Genomic DNA, 24,211 nt, shown 5'->3' with positions numbered 1-24,211 from the left:
AGTTTGGGCTGACTAACAGTCAATCTATCTTTACAACCTGTTGAGTAAACATTTTTCCAATAAAGCTCGTGTTTGTTTGGACCTTTGTAACCTGCAAGCCTATCCTTTAAAAATACCACAAAGAAAATTGCGATGAGGTGGTTGACCCACACTGCAAACACCCGAAAAAGAACTGCAGAAATCAGGCGGAGTAAGAAAAATCATGGATTCACACTGCAGCCATCCAAAAAGGATTAAGAAGATAAAAACATCGCTACGCCAAAGCTGGAAATGGAGGGGTGCTGAATAATAGCAGCAACTATCAAAGGAACCGAAATTTAAATAAAGATTTTGGTGAAAACAGCATCAAAAGAATCTGGTTATGTGCTCTGCTCAGAAAGTTCTGGAACAGTGCCCGTCTACTGTGAGTAGCATGTAAAGTAACAAATACGTGCAACAACTAATTGAGAGCTATGGGAGTTTTGCACAACCCCTTGCAAATCTCGGAATGGAACAAGTTGAGCTCAGGGTTACCTTGTTTGAAAGAAGAATAAAATGAAGTGAGGTAGTGCTAAACACTTTGTGGCACAGTTGTGCTGATGCAAGCCCTCCCATAGTAAAATGGCGGGGGTTTTGGCACCATGGGACTGTATGGTGAAAACACTAAGCACTGGAGCTCATACACTGAAAGATTCAAACACTTTGCCCAGGCGAACAGAGTTTCAGCAGACATAGTAGTCCCATCTTTCCTGACCACGATGAAGGCAGAAAACCTTTAGCTTCCTGTGAAGTCTAGTGCACCCAGAAAAACCAGGTCCAAAAACTTATGGTGAGATTGTGGAGATATTGTCGGGCCATTTCTAACTGAAACTCTTGGTCATCACTGAGAGGTCCAGGTTCCATAAACATAACCAGCAAGAAGATGGATCAACCACACAATTCGATGCTGGTTTAAAGAAATTAGCTGAATTCTGTGAATTTGGGGATGTCTTGAGTGACACCATTAGAGACAGACTAGTGTGTGGGCCAAGAAGTGAAGTTATCCAGAAAAGACTGTTAACAGAAAGTAACTGAGACCGAAAGAATGTTTTGAAAGTTGCAATCTCTAAGGAACTATCAGCTAAAGAAATTCAATAATTAAACTCGAGCACTAAAATCCATAAAATGTCGCCGAGACCCGAACACCAACGCAGCTTCAAAATTGCCTCAATGTGCAAAAACTGGGCACATAGCAACAGATTGTTGGAATTAGGATGCAAAATGCAATAATTGTGGTAAAGAGGGTCACATTGAACATGCTTGTTGGAGGAAGAAAGAACAAGTTCAAACAAGAATTATAAAAAGCAAGAGCCAAATACACCAAGAGGAAAATTGAATCGAGGGAAGAGTATCCACTTATTCTGAAAAGGACGCAAAAAGGGACCAGAGTCGCAGTCAGATGATGAACTGCCATTGAAGGTGCAGGTGCAACAAACCGTTACTGGGTCACTCCTTTACTGGACAGACACCCAGTGGAAATGGAGGGGGACACTGGTGCAGCCATTGCGTTGGTCTCTGAAATTGTTTACCAAGAGAAACTACGACATTTTATCTTGAAACCCTCAAAAATGATAATCATAACCTATACCAGAGAAGTGGTTCCATTGAGAGGCCGTATCAATGTAAATGTGCAGCTAAATGGACAGACCGTAGACTTGGCTCCACACTTTGTTAAAAGTAATATCCAGCCCTAATGGGGAGAATCTGGCTGAGAGAAACAAGCCAAACTGGGCTGAAAGGAATCTGATGTCGGAGACTGAAGCAAGTCTACCGAAGATTTTAAAGAAACATGCCATTGTCTTTAATGGTAGACTGGGAAGCATTTCAGTAAAGCTGGCCTCAGTCAAGTTTATCTCCAGATAAATATGGATCCAGATTCACAACAATGTTTGACAATCGTGACACACAAAGGATATTCAGATATTAAAGACTTCCATTTGGCATCATGTCCATACCTGCGTTGTTCCAACGAGTCATGGATCAAATTCTCAGCAGACTAGAAAGAGTCCAGAAGTGCTACTTATTTTATCTTAGTTACTGGAAAGAATGAAGAAGAGCATCTCCAAAATTTAGATGCTACACTCCAGAGACTAGATAATTACGGACTACGGGTATGGAGAGTAAATGTGAATTCTTCAAATCTTCTATTGAATATGTGGGGCACATCATAGATGCAAAGGGCTGCACAAACCACCATCAAAAGTAAAAGCCATTATTGGGCATTTGCACCTCAAAGCATAAATCAACTTCAATCATTTTGGGCTTATTAAACTATTATGGAAGATTTGTCCATAATCTAGCAACTATTCTCAAGCCTTTACACAACTTATTGTGTCAAAACAGGAAATGGAAATGGGTGGAACAGTGCAAGAAGGCCTTCCAACAATCTAAAGAGGCATTATTAATGTCCTGACACATTTTGATGCAAAGTTATCCTTGCAACTGGCTTGTGACGCATCACCTTATGAGGTAGGAGAAGTGGGTTCTCACATAAATGGTGAAGAGGAGCCAATAGCATTTGCATCAAGATCCTTCAACAAAGCAGTAATAAACTATGCACAGGTAGAGAAGGAAGCTCCATACACCATTTTCAGAATCAAACGTAACTCCACCTAACCTTTTGGACACGAAGGGACCATGACCAGCCCACCTAACCTGCACATCTTTGGACTGTGGGAGGAAACCGGAGCACCCGGAGGAAACCCACGCAGACACGGGGGACCGTGCAAACTCCACACAGACAATTACCCAAGGCTGGAATTGAACCCGGGTTCCTGGCGCTGTGAGGCAGCAGTGCTAACCACTGTGCCACAGTGCCACCAGTCGGACAGGAGATTTAAAAAGAGCGGGAGCTGAGAGTCAGAGCGGAGATTTAAAAAGAGCGGGAAATGAGAGTAAGAATTGAGATTTGAAAAGAGTGGGAGCTGAGAGCCTGAACGGAGATTTAAAATGAGCGGGAGCTGAGATTCAGAGCGAAGATTGAAAAGAGCGGGAGCTGAGAGTCAGAGCGCAGATTTAAAAAAAGCAGGAGTTGAGGGTCAGAGTGGAGATTTTAAAAGGTCAGGAGCTGAGAGTCAGAGCAGAGATTTAAAAAGAGCAGGAGCTGAGAGTCAGAGCAGAGATTTAAAAAGAGCGGGACCCGAGAGGGATTTGGATTTATTGTCACATGTACAGAGGTACAGTGAAAAGTATTATTCTGCATACAGCCCAGACAGATTGTTCCATCCATGAAAACACATATGATGTGGAGATGCCGGCGTTGGACTGGGGTGAGCACAGTAAGAAGTCTTACAACACCAGGTTAAAGTCCAACAGGTTTGTTTCGATGTCACTAGCTTTCGGAGCGCTGCTCCTTCCTCAGGTGAATGAAGAGGTATGTTCCAGAAACATATATATGGACAGATTCAAAGATGCCAGACAATGCTTGGAATGCGAGCATTAGCAGGTGATTAAATCTTTACAGATCCAGAGATGGGGTAACCCCAGGTTAAAGAGGTGTGAATTGTGTCAAGCCAGGACAGTTGGTAGGATTTTGCAGGCCAGATGGTGGGGGATGAATGTAATGCGACATGAATCCCAGGTCCCGGGTACCTGATTACAAAATCAGATTACAAGATTACAAAAACTAAAAACCAGCTGGAAATTTTTTTTTAAACTAATTGAAAACTAATTAAATAAAATAGAGATGCAGGACCAGATGATGTGTTGTACCTGCATGATGAGGGAGATGGTGAACCCCATTGTGGTTTCCAGTGAACGCATCTGTAGCAAGTGTCGGTTGATTGAGGAAGTTTGGTTCAAAGTTGATGAACTAGAGTAGAATGGTAGCACAAGTGGTTAGCACTATGGTTTCACTGCGCCAGGGTCCCAGGTTCGACTCCCCTCTGGGTCACGGTCTGTGCAGAGTCTGCACGTCCTCCCCATGTCTGCGTGGGTTTCCTCCGGGTGCTCCGGTTTCCTCCCACAGTCCAAAGAAGTGCAGGTTAAGTGGATTGGCCATGACAAATTGCCCTTAGTGACCAAAAAGGTTAGGAGGGGTTATTGGGTTACGGGGAAAGGGTGGAAGTGAGGACTTAAGTGGGTTGGTGCAGACTCGATGGGCCGAATGGCCTCCTTCTCACTGTATGTTCTATGTTCTGAGCTTCGGACGCTGCGACACATGAGGGGGGAGGGGGGGAGATGTACATGGATGCTGTGTTTCAGGAGGCAATCACACACGTTAGATTAATTACTTTGAATTTGGCTAGTGGTCAGGGACAGTAGGGTATAATTATGAGTGAGGCAGGTGGAGGGATCCAGGAGGTAGGGTTGCCTTAGCCCTTGTCCTTGTCCAACAGGTTCGAGATTCTTGCTCCTATCTGGACAAGAGCGGGGACTGTGCTCAGGTTCGGGATATCTCATCTGGACTACAGAGGAACTTGGAAAGGCTGGTAAAGATACAGTTGTCGTACTCCACGTAGATCTAGGTAGAACTAAGATAGAGGTTCTGCTGGAAGAATACGAGCAGCTGGGGGCTAAATTGCAAAGCAGGACCAAAATAAGTATAATCTCAGGATTACTACCTGAGCCATAGAATCATAGAATTTACAGTGCAGAAGGAGGCCATTCAGCCCATCGAGTCTGACCCGGCCCTTGGAAAGAGCACCCTACACAAGCCCACACCTCCACCCTCCCCGTAACCCCACCCAACCCAACCTTTTTGAACAATTTATCATGGCCAATCCACCTAACCTGCACGTCTTTGGACTGTGGGAGGAAACTGGAGCATCCAGAGGAAAACCACGCAGACCCGGAGAGAACGTGCAGACTCCACCCAGACAGTGACCCAGCGGGGAATCGAACCTGGAACCCTGGAGCTGTGAAGCAACTGTGCTAACCACTATGCTACCGTACTGCCCATGACCTAATTGGCGCAGGGTCAATAAGATTAAAGAGGTAAATGTGTGGCTCAAAGGTTGGTGTAAGAAAAATGGTTTGAATTCATAGAACACTGGCACCAGTAACTGGGGAAGGAGGGAGTTCTTCCGATGGGATGGTCTTCAACGAATCATGCTGGGACCGGAGTCCCAGTGAATCACATAATTAAGACTGTAGATAGGGTTTTAAACTAAATAATTGAGGGGAGAGTTTAGTTGCATGGAAAATTAGAAAATCAAAGTTAAAGGGGAGGGTAGGAAGGTTAATGATGAGGTGGATTGTTACCAGAAAATAAAAGGAAGGGATATGAAGCAAGTAATATTCCACCAAGGAGTCTGATAAGAGGAGGAAAATTTGATGACAGAAGAAACTTAAAGCTTTGTGGCTTTGTGTCTGAATTCATGAAGCATTCGGAACAAAATTAATGAGTTAACAGCGCAAATAGAGACAAGCAGGTAAGATTTGGTGGTGAGTACTGAGGCATGGTTACAAGGACACCTGGGGCGGGATTCTCCGACCTCCCGTCGGGCCGGCGAATCGTCGGGGGGCGGTGTGAATCCCGCCCCCGCCGGCTGCCAAATTATCCGGCGCCAGGGTTTTGGCGGGGGCGGGAATCCCGCCGGTCGGCGGCCGCTGGCAGCTGCCTCCCCGGTGATTCTCCAGCCCGCGATGGGCCGAGCGGCCGTCCGTTTTAGGCTGGTCTCGCCAGCGTATATTAGACGTGGTACTTACCGGCGGGACCTGGCACTGCGGGCGGCCTCCGAGGTCCTTGGGGGGGGCGCAGGGGACCCCCACGGTGGCCTGGCCCGCGATTGGGGCCCACTGATCCGCGGGCGGGCCTGTGCTGTGGGGGTACTCTTTCCCTCAGCACCGGCTGCTCTGGACCTCCGCCATAGCCGGTACGGAGACGAACCCTCCTGTGCATGCGCTGGGATGACGCCCGCATACGCTGGCGCTCCCGCGCATGCGCCAACTCGCGCCGGCTGGCAGAGGCCCTTCGGTGCTGGTTAGTGTGGCACCAAGCCTCTTCTGCACCGGTTGGTGCGGCGCCAACCCCGCCGGCGCAGGCCTAGCCCCTGAAGGTGCGGAGGATTCCGCACCTTCAGGGCGGCCCAACACCAGAGTGGTTCACACCACTCCTCGGCGCCGGGACCGCCCGCCCCGCCAGGTAGGGGAGAATCCCGCCCCAGGTCTGGGAATTGAATACAATAATAATAATCTTTATTAGTGTCACAAGTAGGCTTACATTAACACTGCAACGAAGATGAAAATCCACTCGTCGCCACACTTCACTCCGGTGCCTGTCCGGGTACACTGAGGGAGAATTCAGAATGTCCAAACAAGTACGTCTTCTGAGACTGGTGAGAGGAAACCGGAGAACCCGGAGGAAAGCCACGCAGACATGGGAGAATGTGCAGACTCCGCATAGACAGTGACCCAAGCCAGGAATCGAACCAGGGTCCCTGGCACTGTGAAGCAACAGTGCTAACCACTGTGCTACAGTGCTGCCCATCCAAGGGTACTCAGTATTGTGGAAGAATAGGGAGAAAGGTAAAGGAGGTGGTGTTGCTTTGCTGGTAAAGGAAGGGATCAGTGCTGAAGTGAGAAATAATACAGGCATTGGAGATCAAGATCAAGATGTGGCACAGTCTTGGTAGAAATATGAAATAGGAAAGGAAAGAAGTCCCTGATGGGCGTAATCAATAGATCCCCAAACAGTAGTTGCACAGTGGGGCACAGTGTAAGCCAGGAAATATTAGAGGCTTGTTACAAAGGTGCGACAATAATCATGGGTGCTTTTAATATACATGTTAATTGGCTTAATAAAATTGGAAAGGTAGCTTGTGGCAGCATAGTAGTTAGCACTGGTGCCTCACAGTGCCAGGGACCTGGTTTGATTCCGACCTCAGGTGACTGTGTGAAGTTTGCACATTCTTCCCTTGTCTGCATGGGTTTTCTTCGGGTGCTCCGGGATTGGTGCAGACACAATGGGCTGAATGGCCTCCTTCTGCACTGTGGAGATTTATTCATTCTATGAGAGTTCACTGAATGTGTTGGAGATTGTTTCCTGGAGCAATATGCTGTTGAACCAATCAGGAAGCAGGCTATTCTGGATTTGATACTGTGTAATGGGGAGGTATTAATTAATGGCTTCATAGTTAAGGAAGAGTGATCATAGCATGGTAGAATTTCAAATTCATTTTGGGGTGAGAAACTGGAGGTAATTACTTCAACACGAGGACAGATTTGGCCCCAGAGGTCTGGGCAGGAAGACTAAAAGGTAGGACAGTTGATGACCAGTGGCAGTTATTTAAGGAGATTCCTCCCAACTAAAATATATTCCAGAATGGAAGAAAGATTGTAAGGGGAGAAAAGCATCCATGAATGAGCAAGGACATTAAAGATAACAGAGACAAAAATGAAGGCCTACCATACTGCAAACACCAGTGGCAGGCTGGATGATTGGGAAACTTTTAAAGATCAACAAAGGGTTACTAAAAAAGTAATAAAAAGAACAAGAGCAAAGTTAAATTATGAAAGAAAATTAGCACAAAAAGGATAGCAAAAGCTTCTATAAGTGTATAGAAAGGGAAGAGAGTAGCTGAAGTCATTGTTGGTCCTTTGAGGGATGAGACCAGAGAGTAATAGTGGGGAACACAGAAATGGCAGTGACGCTAAATCAATATTTTGCCTCAGTTTTCACGGTGGAGAACACTATTGCCATCCAAACAGCTACAAGTAATACAGAGGCATTAGAAAGGGAGGAACTTAGAAAAATCATCATCGATAGGGAAAAAGTACTTAACAAACTATTGGGATTGAAGGCAGACAAGTCTCCAGGGCCTGATGGCCTACATCTTAGGGTCTTAAAGGAAGTGACAGCAGAGATCATGGATCCATTGGATATAATATTCCAAAATTCCCTGGATGCGGGAAAGGTTCCAGGGATTGGGAAAATGCTAAAGTAACGCTCTTATTCAAAAACGGAGGGAGGCAGAAAGTAGGACTCTATAGACTAATTCGTTTATCTTCTGTAATTGAGAAATTGTTAGAAGGAAGTTAATTGCAGGAAATTTAGAAAGTCAAAATGCAATTCATCAGAGTCAGCTGGTTATATGAAGGATAAATCGTGTTTGACTAATTTGAAGATGTAACAAGCCAAGTGGATAATAGACTTCCAGAAGGCATTTGATAAAATGTGGCACAAAAGGTTAATACACAAGGTATGATCACATGAGATTTGGGATAATTTATTAGATTAGACAGAAGACTGGCTAACCAACAGAAGGCAGAGAGTCGGGATAAATGAGTATTTTTCTGGTTGGCAAGATGTAACTAGTGGGGTGCAAAAGGGTTCAGTCCTCAGGCCCAAACTATTTACAATATATGTGAATGACTTGGATGTAGGGATCGAAGGTCCAATAGCCAACTTTGCAAATTACACTAAATAGGGATAGTAAGTTGCAATGAAGAAATAAGAAATTTACAACTGGATATAGATAGGTTAGGTTAATTGGCCAAATGTTGACAGATGGATTTTAACATGGATAAGTGAGAACTTATCCATTTTGGTCGGAAAAATAAAACGGAAACTTATTATCGAAATGAAAAGAAACTTCAGAGTGTTTCAGTGCAGAAGGATCTGGGTGTCCTCATGCACGAATCTCAAAAAACTCGTATGCAGATACAGCAGGTGATAAGGGAGGCAAATGGAATTTTGGCCTTCAAAGCTAAAGGAATAGAGTGTAAAAGTAGGGAAGTGTTGCTGCAACTGTGCAAGGCATCGGTGAGATTGCACCAGGAGTGCTGTGTACAATTTTGGTCCCCTTATTTGAGGCGAGATGCAGTTTCATTGGAGGCAGTTCAGAGGAGGTTCACTAGATTAATTCCAGAGATGAGGGGTTTGTTTTATGAAGAGAGATTGAGCAGTTTAGGCCTGTACTCTCTCAAGTTTAGAAGAATGAGAGGAGATCTAATTGAGGTATATCAGGTGATAAACGGTATGGATAAAGTAGACGTGCTATTGTGTGCACCTACAGGAGCAGCTTTGACATACAAGCCTCCATGTTACAGGAGGGGAATGTGCCAAATCCCCAGCCATAGGTACAACATTCAGATATGAACCATCACTTGGACTTCCATGTGCTTCACATTGCCAGATTGCAGCTGGTTGGGAAACCTCTTCATTTATTGAAACCATGATCTTCCATGATCCCCTTCTGTGCTCACGGCAGAGGCTATTTCCTGCTTCTGTGGTCACTGTGGGCAGCTTCTAGGATATAATGTGGAAAGCCAAGTCTGGTCCTCCTCCACCAGGATCTGGATGTCCCTGTTAATGGAAGCAGGACTCCTTCCCCACTTTCCCTTCTGTGAGACATGTTGGTATGAGAAATGGAAAAAGGAAAAGGTACACAAACTTCCAACTTTGAATGGTCTCACACACATGCCTGCTTACTTATTTGAACAATAGTTCTCTTTCTCATCAATGAGCTAGGGTTGGGCAATGGGCCTGGATGAATGCAAAGTAGCTTGGCTTTTGTCCCTGTCACTCCCAGATTGGCATGTTGTGCTCCTGACCATTAAATACCCTGCTGGCTGCTTCCTCCGATTATGGATGGTTGTTTTAATCTTCCGTATTAGATTCTGTAACAGTTCCCAAGGAGTTAAAGGTAGCAAAAAAACTCCACTATTCAAGAAAGGAGAAAAAGAGAAAACAGGAGCCCTCGGCCAATTAGACCAACATTGCTACAATCTAACAGGGCACAAAAAGATTAAGCAGAATCAACCTGGATTTGTGAAAGGGAAATCGGGTTTGACAAATCTATTCAAGTACTTTGAGGAGGTAACCAGCAGGATGGATTGGGGGAAAATCAATGGATGTAGAATATATGGATTTTCAAAAAGCGATTAGTAAGGTGCCATACAAGAATTTATTTGAACTCATGGCATAAAATTATAAGGATAGCGAGTGACAGGTGCTCGCCACCCTGAGAGTCAGTGCCTAACACACAGCCGCTGACTCTCGAACTCCCACTGCCATATAACACTCACTTCCGTCTGTTCCCGGAAGGAGTAACAGCAGCTCTTCAACCCGGCCACGCACAGCACTCGTGAGAACAGAAAGTGGTACTGCAGCACTCTGCCTGGAGTTAAGTCCCAGGACCTTTGAAAAGGTAATTCAGGGAGGTCGGAAGAGTATGGAATGCCCGGGGGTCGCGGAATGGAAGCGATCACAGCATCGGGGGTAGGGGGTCCCGGAGCTCCAACATCCCGGGGTGGAGGGTGCCCCAACTCTGAGGGGGCCTTCAGAGTGAGGCGCCCCCCCCCTTAATAATAATAATCGCTTATTGTCACAAGTAGGCTTCAATAACGTTACTGTGAAAAGCCGCTAGTCGCCACATTCTGGCACCTGTTCAGGGAGGCCGGTCCCACCTGAGATGGGGAAAAGATTTAATGTCACTTTCCCAACCGACCTGCACACACTCCGGCCAGCCTAAAAAAATTAATAGGTTAATGGGTTTCCTGCCCAAGCGTGAAATTGTATCTGGGTTTGGGTCGGCAGGTTTCCGGGGGGAGGAATCTCCTCCATTCGATTTTATGCTTCCTTCCCCCTGCCTCAGAATCCGCCTTGGCAGGGGGTTGTGTAAACCTTTGCCCATGGAATTGAGGCTGTAGCTAGTTACCACAAGGATCAGTAGCTTGGTTCAGTCGTGGCCACTGTTGGCACTTACAAGCAGTCACAAGAAGGTAGACAATATGAGCACTGAGCTAAGCTTAGTCTGGAGTTGTTGGTCAGGGAGGGATCAGAGAACCCCGAGAGGTGATCGGGGTGTCAGCATTTGGAGGCCAGTGACAGACTCACAAAGGGGATCCCCCTCAAACATCTTTGGGGCTGTGACACCAATGGGTGAGGGGCAAACCCAAAGGAGGTACTCACTCTCCCTCCTGAGATGGTGAAGCAGCGGGTTGGCTTCCTTCATTCCACCTTCTCTAGCTGCTGGTATTATTCCAATTTTGAATAAACCAAATAACCAATTAAACCAAATCAAACAAACTGAGGAACAATTTAAAAGGGGCAGCCCCTTGAAGGGATATTGTCTGAAACTAAAAGCAAATCACAAATTAAACTTAAACCATTCAACCTGCAAGTAATATTGTAGTGGGGTGGAAATAGGCCATTAATTGGCCAGTTAAGGACTTCAATATGACGCCTTCCTCCCCCACTATTATGGGGAACAACACGGGGATAAGTGCAAAGCAGTGAGCTAGCCACCCAACATGTTTTACATAACCATTTCCCGCAAATACACCAGCTCAAGCCATAAAAGTCTCCGCAACGTTTCGAGTCGAATATAAGAGTCATGTTTGACTTGAAACATGAGCTCTGTTTCTCAATAGGTGCTGCCAGACCTGTTGAGGTTTTTTGAGTTTTAATTCTGATTTCCATCATCCGCAATATCCTGCTCTTATTATAGTATTTTATTGTAGTTGGTCAGATTGAGAACCCCCGTCAGTAGTCTACACCCACACACATACAGTTCTCACTCAATCATGTTAAACTGCATAGCATTACGGAAATTGCAATTCAACAACCATAAATATATTTGTTCCAATCATTTTAATGCTAGCAGGGGTTTACATTTAACGACACAATACCAGTTGATTTTCGGTCCATGCATTAATTCAAATCATGATTCAGTGCTGCGGGAAAAGTCTCCACCCCCATTCTTACCTTTAGTTGGACCAGGTGAACATCTACATGTCTATTCTCAGTATCTTGCTGCACAGAAAAGGTAAGGTCTCGCACTCGCTCGGATGTCATACGAAGCCACGTTTCTATTTCTGGCAGGTGAAGGACGACTTTCCAGTCTGCTCCAGTGTGAAGTGGTGGGGGTTTCTCATAGCGCTGGATAGCATCATGTTCCTTCATCCTTCCCTCGTTCTCTGGCTCTTCGAGAGGGGTCATGTTCGTGATCATCGGAGAAGCATCTTTTGCCATGGCATCCAGCTCTTGGCTACTCACTGGGGTCAGTACGATGCTCATGGTTGTTGCTGTTAAATCCACCAACGAATCCTTTTTGAGTTCAGCTGAAGAGATGTACACAAAACACCAAAAGATAATAAATCTGCCTGCTGGTAAAGCTGTTTCAAAAACTAAATAGATTTAATTTGAATATTAGCCGACTGAATCCATCTAGTTCAATTCCTTTGGGTTTCGAGATAGCTTTCCAATATTGTTATGAGCAATATTTTATGATATAAAGCAGACTAGGATAGGTCATACAGGAACTGACACATAGAAGGTGCACCAGGCATGTTTGGAGACTATTTGCAGGAATTGCCTTCACAGGGGGAAAGGAAAACAACTATTTAAATGAAAAGCTTCCATTTAGTTATTCATGCACATCTCTGTCCTCCTAAAGTCCTTCCTGCAGGTTCAAGGATTTAGTCCTGTGAATATGCATGAAACTCTGCTCAAACTATTTCAAATTATTTCAAAGAAAGCCCGGAGTGTATTATTATCCTTTATTGGATTCCCAAGACAATACAGTATACAATACATAAAAGAGAATACAATATAAGTTATTGCTACTCTATGGTACTCATTAAATTATGATTTGTTTTAAATAGCCATTTTTTCTCTTTTATTATTCTCTATATTGTCTTCTTTTTAAAAAAAACTTGTTCTCAGGGTACAGGCAACACTGGCAAGGACACCTTCATTATCAAACCTTAGTTGCCCTGAGGAGCTGGTGCTGGATCTTTTCCTTAACGTATTGTAATCATTGTGGTGATAGTGAATGCCAAAATATTTGTCCAGTGAGAATGAAGGGATAATGATCTACATTTAAGTTAATGCTGCTCCTTTTTCTGTTACAAAACCTATTGGAAATTTTCATAATAAAAACATGCCTTTAGATTGAGGCAGTGTTAGTTTCAAGTTAGTCTTTCTTCACCAGTCGCTGAAAGTAAGCGGTAAGGAAAGCAAATGGATGTTGGCCTTCATAGCGAGAGGTTTTGAGTACAAGAGCAGGGATGTCTTTCTTCAATTATACAGAGCCTTGGTGAGACCACACCGGGAATATTGTGTGCAGTTTTGGTCGCCTTATCTGAGGAAGGATGTTCTTTCTATAGAACAGCGAAGGTTTACCAAACTGATTTCTGGGACAGCGGGAATGGTGTACGAGGAGAGATTGAATCCGTTAGGATTGTATTCGCTGGTTCAGAAGAATGAGGGGGACCTTATAGAAACCTATAAAATTCTAACAGGACGAGATAGGGTAGATGCAGGAACGATGTTACCAATGGTGGAGGGTCCAGAACCAGGGGTCATAGTCTGAAGATTATGGGGTACACCATTTAGAACTAAGATGAGGAGAAATTTCTTCACCCAGAGTGGTAAACCTGTGGAATTTGGTACCACAGGAAGTAGTTTGCAAAACTGGAAAAAAAAGTCCCATTCTGGGCACATTTAGCAGAGTGTTTCTCAGTGCATGCAGCGTCAATAATGACCCTGCTATCAAACAGGACTTTTTTGTTTTGGCCTCAGTGAGGAATGCCCTGCCGAGGCCACACTTAACTTCATTTCCTGCACTGACGAGCTCAGCTCAGCTCGTCAATACATCAAGAGTTTGGGCACCATTTTTTCAATGCCACCTCAATCTCCCCGAGCAACTTGGCACTGCCAGCCTAGCACCCTGGCAGTGCTCTTGCCAGCTTGGCAATGCCATCCAGGCACCCTGGAAGTGCCAAAGTGGCAGTACCATGGTGCACAGGTGGCAGTGTCAAGCTGCCTGGGTGGCTGCGGGGGAGCCAGGATTACACCCTGCCCAGAGCTCGACCACCCGGGAGCCTCCGGTGGTCTAGGAGATCCTCCAGGTACCACGACGCCTGGTCCACATTTTACTAAACGGCGCCATGGGAGGTTCTGCCAGGCACGGACATTCAATCCCGGGCCTAGGGAGAATCCAGCATAGCCTAACTGCTCATTTAAATATGCAAATCTGGATACCGTCCAGTGAGGGCGAGATCCAAAGAACAAAGAAAGGTACAGCACAGGAACAGGCCCTTCGGCCCTCCAAGCCTGTGCCGACCATGCTGCCCGACTAAACTACAATCTTCTACACTTCCTGGGTCCGTATCCCTCTATTCCCATCCTATTCATGTATTTGTCAAGATGCCCCTTAAATGTCACTATTGTCCCTGCTTCCACCACCTCCGGCAGCGAGCTCCAGGCACCCACTACCCTCTGTGTAAAAAAACTTGCCTCGTACATCTCCTCTAAACCTTGCCCCTCGCACCTTAAACCTATGCCCCCTAGTAATTGACCTCTCTACCCTGGGGAAAAGCCTCTGACTATCCACTCTGTCTATGCCCCTCATACTTTTATAGACCTCTATCAGGTCGCCCCTCAACCTCCGTCGTTCCAGTGAGAACAAACCGAGTTTATTCAACCGCTCCTCATAGCTAATGCCTGGCAACATCCTGGTAAATCTCTTCTGCACCTTCTCTAAAGCCTCCACATCCTTCTGGTAGTGTGGCGACCAGAATTGAACACTATACTCCAAGTGTGGCCTAACTAAGGTTCTATACAGCTGCAACATGACTTGCCAATTCTTATATTCAATGCCCCGGCCAATGAAGGCAAGCATGCCGTATGCCTTCTTGACTACCTTCTCCACCTGTGTTGCCCCTTTCAGTGACCTGTGGACCTGTACTCCTAGATCTCTTTGACTTTCAATACTCTTGAGGGTTCTACCATTCACTGTATATTCCCTACCTGCATTAGACCTTCCAAAATGCATTACCTCACATTTGTCCGGATTAAACTCCATCTGCCATCTCTCCTCCCAAGTCTCCAAACAATCTAAATCCTGCTGTATCCTCTGACAGACCTCATCGCTATCCGCAATTCCACCAACCTTTGTGTCGTCTGTAAACTTACCAATCAGACCAGTTACATTTTCCTCCAAATCATTTATATATACTACGAACAGCAAAGGTCCCAGCACTGATTCCTGCGGAACACCACTAGTCACAGCCCTCCAATTAGAAAAGCATCCTTCCATTGCTACTCTCTGCCTTCTATGACCTAGCCAGTTCTGTATCCACCTTGCCAGCTCACCCCTGATCCCGTGTGACTTCACCTTTTGTACTAGTCTACCGTGACGGACCTTGTCAAAGGCCTTACTGAAGTCCATATAAACATCCACTGCCCTACCTGCATCAATCATCTTAGTGACCTCCTCGAAAAACTCTATCAAGTTAGTGAGACACGACCTCCCCTTCACAAAACCATGCTGCCTCTCACTAATACGTCCATTTGCTTCCAAATGGGAGTAGATCCTGTCTCGAAGAATTCTCTCCAGTAATTTCCCTACCACTGAAGTAAGGCTCACCGGCCTGTAGTTCCCTGGATTATCCTTGCTACCCTTCTTAAACAGAGGAACAACATTGGCTATTCTCCAGTCCTCCGGGACATCACCTGAAGACAGTGAGGATCCAAAGATTTCTGTCAAGGCCTCAGCAATTTCGACTCCAGCCTCCTTCAGTAATCTGGGGTAGATCCCATCAGGCCCTGGGGACTTATCTACCTTAATATTTTTTAAGACACCCAACACCTCGTCTTTTTGGATCTCAATGTGACCCAGGCTATCTCCACACCCTTCTCCAGACTCAACATCTACCAATTTCTTCTCTTTGGTGAATACCGATGCAAAGTATTCATTTAGTACCTCGCCCATTTCCTCTGGCTCCACACATAGATTCCCTTGCCTATCCTTCAGTGGGCCAACCCTTTCCCTGGCTACCCTCTTGCTTTTTATGTACGTATAAAAAGCCTTGGGATTTTCCTTAACCCTATTTGCCTTAACTCCTTGCTTAAGTTCCTTCCTACTTTCCTTATATTCCACACAGGCTTCGGCTGTTCCCAGCCTTTTAGCCCTGACACATGCCTCCTTTTTCTTTTTGACGAGGCCTACAATATCTCTCGTTATCCAAGGTTCCCGAAAATTGCCGTATTTATCCTTCTTCCTCACAGGAACATGCCGGTCCTGAATTCCTTTCAACTGACACTTGAAAGCCTCCCATATGTCAGATGTTGATTTGCCCTCAAACATCCGCCCCCAATCTTTGTTCTTCAGTTCCCGCCTAATATTGTTATAAGTAGCCTTCTCGCAATTTAGCACATTCATCCTAGGACCACTCTTATCCTTGTCCACCAGCACTTTAAAACTTACTGAATTGTGGTCACTGTTCCCAAAATGCTCCCCTACTGAAACTTCTACCACCTGGCCGGGCTCATTCCCCAATACCAGGTCCAGTACCTCCCCTTCCCTAGTTGGACTGTCTACATATTGTTTTAAGAAGCCCTCCTGGATGCTCCTTACAAACTCCGCCCTGTCTAAGCCCCTGGCACTAAGCGAGTCCCAGTCAATATTGGGGAAGTTGAAGTCTCCCATCACCACAACCCTGTTGTTTTTACTCTTTTCCAAAATCTGTCTACCTATCTGCTCCTCTATCTCCCGCTGGCTGTTGGGAGGCCTGTAGTAAACCCCCAACATTGTGGCTGCACCCTTCTTATTCCTGATCTCTACCCATATAGCCTCACTGCCCTCTGAGGTGTCCTCCCGCTGTACAGCTGTGATATTCTCCCTAACCAGTAGCACAACTCCACCACCCCTTTTACATCCCCCTCTATCCCGCCTGAAACACCTAAATCCTGGAACGTTTAGCTGCCAATCCTGCCCTTCCCTCAACCAGGTCTCTGTAATGGCAACAACATCATAGTTCCAAGTACTAATCCAAGCTCTAAGTTCATCTGCCTTACCTGTAATACTTCTTGCATTAAAACATATGCACTTCAGGCCACCAGACCCGCTGTATTCAGCAACGTCTCCCTGTCTGCTCTGCCTCAGAGCCACACTGTCCCTATTCCCTAGTTCTCCCTCAATGCTCTCACCTTCTGACCTATTGCTCCCGTGCCCACCCCCCTAGTTTAAACCCTCCCGTGTGACACTAGCAAACCTCGCGGCCAGGATATTTATGCCTCTCCAGTTTAGATGCAACCCGTCCTTCTTATATAGGTCACACCTGCCCCGGAAGAGCTCCCAGTGGTCCAGATAACGGAAACCCTCCCTCCTACACCAGCTGTTCAGCCACGTGTTTAGCTGCTCTATCTTCCTATTTCTAGCCTCACTGGCACGTGGCACAGGGAGTAATCCCGAGATTACAACCCTAGAGGTCCTGTCTTTTAACTTTCTGCCTAGCTCCCTGAACTCCTGCTGCAGGACCTCATGCCCCTTCCTGCCTATGTCGTTAGTACCAATATGTACAACGACCTCTGCCTGTTTGCCGTCCCCCTTCAGGATGCCCTCTACCCATTCGGAGACATCCTGGACCCTGGCACCAGGGAGGCAACATACCATCCTGGAGTCTCTTTCACATCCACAGAAGCGCCTATCTGTGCCCCTGACTATAGAGTCCCCTATTACTATTGCTCTTCTGTGCTTTGACCCTCCCTTCTGAACATCAGAGCCAGCCGTGGTGCCACTGCTCTGGCTGCTGCTGTTTTCCCCTGATAGGCTATCCCCCCCGACAGTATCCAAAGGGGTATACCTGTTCGAGAGGGGGACAACCACAGGGGATTCCTGCACTGACTGCCTGCCCTTTCTGGTGGTCACCCATTTCTCTGCCTGCACCTTGGGTGTGACCACATTTATATAACTGCGATCTATGACTCTTTCCGCCACCTGCATGCTCCTAAGTGCATCCAATTGCTGCTCCAACCGAACCATGCGGTTTGTGAGGAGCTCCAGTTGGGTGCACTTTCTGCAGATGAAGCCATCCGGGACGCTGGAAGCCTCTCGGGCCTGCCACATCTCACTGTCAGAGCACTGCACCCCTCTAACTGACATTGCGTCAATTAATTAAAATTAAAAGTTTTTTTTTAATTTTTAAGTTACTGTTAACTATCTGTTTCCTAGCACTAGATTTCTAATATAAATGTGAAAGCTAAATATAGTACTCTCCGATCTCTGGCTTAGATACCCCTCTAAATTATAATTCAGTAATTATGTTTAATTAGTTACCAATGCTTAATTTTTTTAATTTAGTGTAGATTCCCAACCAGCCACTCAGGTCACAGCTTTTCTGTGATGTCACTTCAGTTTCCCCCCGACACACACAATTTGAAAAAGGTATAAAAGTAAAAATGAGTAAAAATCACTTACTTACCATCTTACCTTCTGAGTGTCTTAGATGTTTTCAGGTTCTCTCCCTGACTGCTCCTCCTCCTCCGAAAGGCTCCCGAAACTAGGCCGCGATCTTTTTAAATCTTCGCTCTGACTTGCAGCTCCCGCGCTTTTTAAATCTCCCGTGCTTTTTTAATCTCCCGGCTCTCTCTCCTCCCGCGCTTTTTAAATCTCCCGCGCTTTTTAAATCTCCCGGCTTTCTCTGCTCCCGCGCTGTTTTCAATGTCCCGGCCCTCTCTGCTCCCGCGCTGTTTTCAATGTCCCGGCTTTCTCTCCTCTCGCGCTGTTTTCAATGTCCCGGCTTTCTCTCCTCCCGCGCTGTTTTCAATGTCCCGACTCACTCTCCACTCGCGCTGTTTTCAATGTCCCGGCTCTCTCTCTCCTCCCGCGCTGTTTTCAATGTCCCAGCTTTCTCTCCTCCCGCGCTGTTTTCAATGTCCCAGCTTTCTCTCCTCTCGCGCTGTTTTCAATGTCCCAGTTCTCTCTCCTCTCGCGCTGTTTTCACTGTCCCGGCTGTCTCTCCTCTCGCGCTGTTTTCAATGTCCCGGTTCTCTCTCCTCTCGCGCTGTTTTCAATGTCCCGGCTCTCTCTCCCCTCGCGCTGTTTTCACTGTACTTCTTGCATTAAAACATATGCACTTCAGGCCACCAAACCCGCTGTTTTCAGAAACATCTCCCTGTCTGCCCTTCGTCAGAGCCATACTGGCCCTATTCCCTAGTTCTCCCTCAATGTTTTCACTTTCTAACCTATTGCTCCAGTACCCACCCCTCTGCAATACTCGTTTAAACCCTCCCGTGTGACACTAGCAAACCTCGCGGCCAGGATATTTATGCCTCTCCAGTTCAGATGCAACCCGTCCTTCTTATACAGGTCACAACTGCCCCGGAAGAGCTCCCAGTGGTCCAGATAACGGAAACCCTCCCTCCTATACCAGCTGTTCAGCCACGTGTTTAGCTGCTCTATCTTCCTATTTCTAGCCTCACTGGCACGTGGTGCAGGGAGTAATCCCAAGATTACAGCCCTAGAGGTCCTGTCTTTTAACTTTCTGCCGAACTCCCTGAACTCCTGCTGCAGGACCTCATGCCCCTTCCTGCATATGTCGTTAGTACCAATATGTACAACAACCTCTGCCTGTTTCCTCTCCCCCTTCAGGATGCCCGCTACCCGTTCGGAGACATCCTGGACCCTGGCACCAGGGAGGCAACATACCATCCTGGAGTCTCTTTCACATCCATAGAAGCGCCTATCTGTGCCCCTGACTATAGACTCCCCTGTGACTATTGCTCTTCTGCGTTTTGGCCCTCCCTGCTGTACATCAGAGTGAGCCGTGGTGCCACTGCTCTGGCTGCTGCTGTTTTCCCCTAATAGGCTATTCCCCCCAACAATATCCAAAGCGGTATACCTGTTCAAGAGGGGGACAACTACAGGGGATTCCTGCACTGACTGCCTGCCCCTTCTGGTGGTCACCCATCTGTCTGCCTGCACCTTGGGTGTGACCACGTCTCTATAACCCCTATCTATGACACTTTCCACCACCTGCATGCTCCTAAGTGCATCCAATTGCAGCTCCAACTGAACCACGCGGTCTGTGAGGAGCTGCCATTAGTTACACTTGCTGCAGATGTAGTCGACTGGAACGCTGGAAGCATCACAGATCTGCCACATCTCACAGTTGGAGCACTGCACCCCGCTGAGTGACATTTAAGCACTAATTAATTCATTTAAAATAAACACTTGAATTATTGTTAGATTGAGTTACAATTAACTGTATGGCCCTGACGCTAGATGATTTTTACTGTAAAATTAAATGCTAAATACCGATCACTGCCCTCAGGTTTAGTTACTCCACTACCTAGTTAATCAATTAGATTTGTTTTGCAATATTATTTTTTTTCAAATTTAACAGATTCCCAACCAGCCAATCAGGTCACAGCTTTACTGTGATGTCACTTCAGTTTTCCCCCACACACAATTTGAAAAGGTAATAAAAATTAAAATCACTTACCTTCCTAGGATGCTCTCTGGTTCTCTCCCTGCAGATTGACAGTCACAGGCCAGAAGAAAGAGAACAAAACGGTCGGGAAAAAGCACCTTCTCCCACTCTGCACCGAATTACCTCACTATACCAAATTACCAAGATCCAATTCCCACTCTGGATGTGTCTCGCTCAGGCTTTGTCTCCTTCACCTGCGCAAAGCTTACTGAGTGCGCTTTCTGTCTGTTTTTTATACAGAACCCAGCTAAACTAGATGAGTCACACTATTTAAGCTTCAAACAGAAGGATACAATGTACACCCTTGTGCCACTAAACAGGCCTCAGGTGATTATGCTGGGGGCAGCTTCAGCCAATCTGACACTAAGCTACACACTGCACTTTTAACTGAAAAACAGCAAAATTAGACTTACCACTTACCTTTCCTGATTACATCACCGCAGTCTGTGATGTTTCGCGAGATCTTGGTAGATCTCGTGAGGTGTCCCGAGATTCACAAATCTCGCGAGAGGCCTCTTACGAGATTTAACGGCCTCGTCACATCGCGGGTCGGACGCGACAAGGCCGTTCTATCGGGCACATTATGTTTTCAAGAAGGAATCAGATATAGCTCTTGGGGATCAAGGAATCAAAGGATATGGGGGGGAAATGGAAACAGGTCACTGAGTTGGATGACCAGTCTGATCATATTGATTTGACAAAGTGTCATCCAGACGCTTAACATTAGCTCTGTTCTCTCTCCACAGATGCTGTTAGACCTGCTGAGATTGTCCAGCATTTCTGTTTTTGTTTCAGATTCCAGCAAGGCAGTAATTTGCTTTTATCTTAGCATTGCTACTGAATTGCCTGGGCTCAAAGATTATTAAAGGTGGCGAAAAAGGTAGATACGGCATTAAAAAAGGCAAACAGAATCCCTGATTTTGTGTTCCACAGGCTTGGAATACGATGGTAATGTTGAACATGTACAAGACTTTAGTTCGGCTATGGTTGGAGTACTGTCCACCAGTTTGGGTACTCAATTCAAGGAAATCTATAAAAACAATGAGAATAGTGCAGTGTGGACTTAGCAGGCTGTTAAATGGGGGTGAAAGGTTACAGTTGTAAAGATAGACTTGAAAATTTGTGATATTTTCATTGGAACTGAGAAAGCAAAGGGTGGCCGAAGAGAGGTCTTCAAGGCAATGAGGTGTTCTGATAGGTTGAATTGTGGTACATTGTTTCCACTGGTCAGCAAAAAGGTAGCAATTCAAACATACAAATTATAAAATCGATTACAAATCAGTTTAGACCAAATTATTCACAGAGAGTGGTTTGAATGTGAAATTCTCGACCACAAACCATTGTTGAAATATGGGACGCGATTCTCCACTCCCACGCCGGTTGGGAGAATCGCCTGGGCCGCCAAAATTTCCCAGGACACCGGTCCGATGCCCTCCCGCAATTCTCCCAAGCGGCAGGAACGGCCCGGTCGAGTTCCACGACAGCAGGCCGGAGAATCGCCGGAGACACCCAAAATGGCGATTCTCCGGCACCCCCGCTATTCTGAGGCCCGGATGGGCCGAGCGGCCTGGCCAAAACGGCGGGTTCCCCCGGGCGCCGTCCACACCTGGTCGCTGCAGTCGTGAGCGGTGCGTGAACGCTGGCGGGGCGGCCTCCGGGGGGGGGGCGAGGGGGGATCCTGCACCGGGGGGTACCTCAGATGTGGGGTGCCCCGCGATCGGAGCCCACCGATCGTCAGGCCGTCCTCTCTGAAGGAGGACATCCTTCCTTCCGCGGCCCTGCAAGATCCGTCAGACATCTTCTTGCGGGGCGGACTTAGAGAGGACGGCAACCACGCATGCGCGGATGACGTCCGCTATGCGGTGCCGGCCATGTCATCTATGCGGCACCGCTTTTACGCGGGCGACAAGGCCTGGCGCGTGTAGATGACGCGGCCCCGATCCTGGCCCATTGTCAGGGCCTGAATCGGTTGGGACCGGGGCCGTTTCGCGCCGTCGTGAACCTCAACGGCGTTCACGACGGCGCAGCCACTTCGGCGTGGGAGTGGAGAATCCCGCCCCTTGTTCATGATTCTTTTAAAAGGGAATTAGTTGCTTCTAAAATAGAAATAATATAGTGTGGACTGAATTAGAGTGCAGGTTATATTACGGTGAAGTAAAGCACCAAAGGGCAAAATACCCTTTTCTGTGCCGTAAAATTCTAAGATTCTATGGGTTATGAAGATCTAGTTGCCTGGGCTCAGAGGCAATAGACACCTTGGACATCACTGTTATATAGTTTGAGTTTTTAGACTGTGATCCCCGAGGTCGAGGTGGTCAGGAGGGAAAACTGATGGGATCCCAAAGATCATCAAATTTCTATTTGTTTGTCATCAGATTTCTGCATTTCTCTGCATCTGTTGATTTACCCCTTTTACAAGTTAGATTTGTCATTCCCAGGAGTGCGTCTATATTTTTTCGGGGTTACTTCAGAATACATTAATGCTTCGGGAAAGTATCAGAAATTTTTTCAATAATTGTAAGGGTTCCCACAAATAATTAAGTTGGAAAAGCATTGTTATACACTTTGAGACCACACCTGGTCTGGTTGAAGTTACAATAGAGCCTCCAACCGTAGAAGATATCGGTGTTCATCTAATTCTGCTTCCTGACATCATCAATCTTTATCACATCACCTTTGGCGGCCATGCTTTCAGCTGCCTCAACCCCAAGCTCTGGAATTTCCTTCCCTCCTTTTAAAACACTCCTTCTGCCTCTTTGGTAAAGCTTTTGGTCATCTGACCTAATATAAGATTATCGGGTAGCACAGTGGTTAGCACTGTTGCTTCACAGTACCAGGGTCCCAGGTTCCATTCCGGCTTGGGTCACTGTCTGTGTGGAGTCTGCACATTCCCCCCATGTCGGCGTGGGTTTCCTTAGGGTGCTCCGGTTTCCTCCCACAAGTCCCGAAAGACATGCTGTTCGGTGAATTGGACATTCTGAATTCTCCTTGAGTGTACCCGAACAGGCGCCGGAGTGTGGCGACTCGGGGCTTTTCACAGTAACTTCATTGCAGTGTTCATGTAAGCCTACTTGTGACACTAATAAAGATTTTTATTATATCACCTTATGTGGTGCGATGGCATGTTTTGTTTTTAGGGCTCCTTTGAAGTACCTTGCGATGTTTTCTTGCAGTAAAGGGGCTATATAAATTCAGGTTGTTATTCTACATGTTCCTGAGAATGTGCTTCACCCCATTTCACTCAAAGATTTTGAACTATAGAATCCAGTTCAGAAGGAGGCCATTCAGCCCATCGGGTCTGCACTGACCCTCTGAACTATTTTACATTATTTCGTAAGTTCCCTTGAGAAATTACTTTACAAATGTTTCTTAATGTTGATTTGCACATATGCGGGATAAATTTCAGCACAACATAAAACATCGCTAACTTGGTCCACGCTGTCCAATCTTACCTAATGTCAAATCTTTACTTGCTGATTTATTCATTCAGCTTTGCTCTTTCACGCCATGCTCTGTCAAGCTAGGCCACTTGTTTTGAACATGTCTCATTAACTCACCTGTGAGATTTCACAAATGCTTGTGTTCGGTATCGATCTGGATTCAAGTTTGCTCCTCTACAGCTTGCAACTCCTCAGCTTATTTCTGAAGAGCTTTTCTTCTGTACAAAGATTGTCAGGTGGGTTTTGATGCTTTTCTATTTGCAACTGTAAGAATAATAAGTGATAATGTATTGAGTTCAGGACTCTCCAATTTACACCACTTTCAGTAGCCTTATCACACTGACAGACATTTCTAAACCTAAATTTACAAGCGTCTTCCAATCTGATAAGTTCTTCATAAAGCATCCAATAAGTTTGCTTCAACTGAATGACAGAGCAAGCATGGTGTAACAAAAGAGACCAATCAGATTTCCAGTCAGAAGGCTTTCAATAAAATCATCCTCCGCTCATGGAGGAGGGAATCAGTTGGCAAAACAGAACATTATGGACCAAATCTGCCAATCTCCAAATCGTCATATAGAATCATCGAA

The 24,211-nt window shown here is 46.2% G+C and overlaps 1 protein-coding gene across 5 annotated transcripts in view; it reads right to left on the bottom strand.

Moving 5' to 3' along the window:
* akap6 (A kinase (PRKA) anchor protein 6) overlaps positions 1-24,211 on the bottom strand; it is a 1,059,704-nt gene that overhangs the window by 796,109 nt on the left and 239,384 nt on the right. For 4 of the 5 annotated variants that reach the window (XM_072488434.1, XM_072488451.1, XM_072488470.1 and 1 more), the window contains exons 2-3: positions 23,739-23,885; positions 11,669-12,024 (exon numbers count right to left, since the gene is read on the bottom strand). In XM_072488434.1, coding sequence (XP_072344535.1) covers positions 11,669-11,980 — 312 coding nt within the window. In that variant the 5' untranslated portion in view covers positions 11,981-12,024; positions 23,739-23,885. The remainder of the gene's footprint in view (positions 1-11,668; positions 12,025-23,738; positions 23,886-24,211) is intronic. The other variant, XM_072488442.1, reaches the window with a different exon arrangement.

The sequence above is a fragment of the Scyliorhinus torazame genome, chromosome 2, assembly GCF_047496885.1.
Source record: "Scyliorhinus torazame isolate Kashiwa2021f chromosome 2, sScyTor2.1, whole genome shotgun sequence".
Lineage (NCBI taxonomy): Eukaryota > Metazoa > Chordata > Chondrichthyes > Carcharhiniformes > Scyliorhinidae > Scyliorhinus > Scyliorhinus torazame.
Note: the sequence above shows the minus strand (reverse complement) of the source record. Positions and strands in the feature narration are given on the sequence as shown.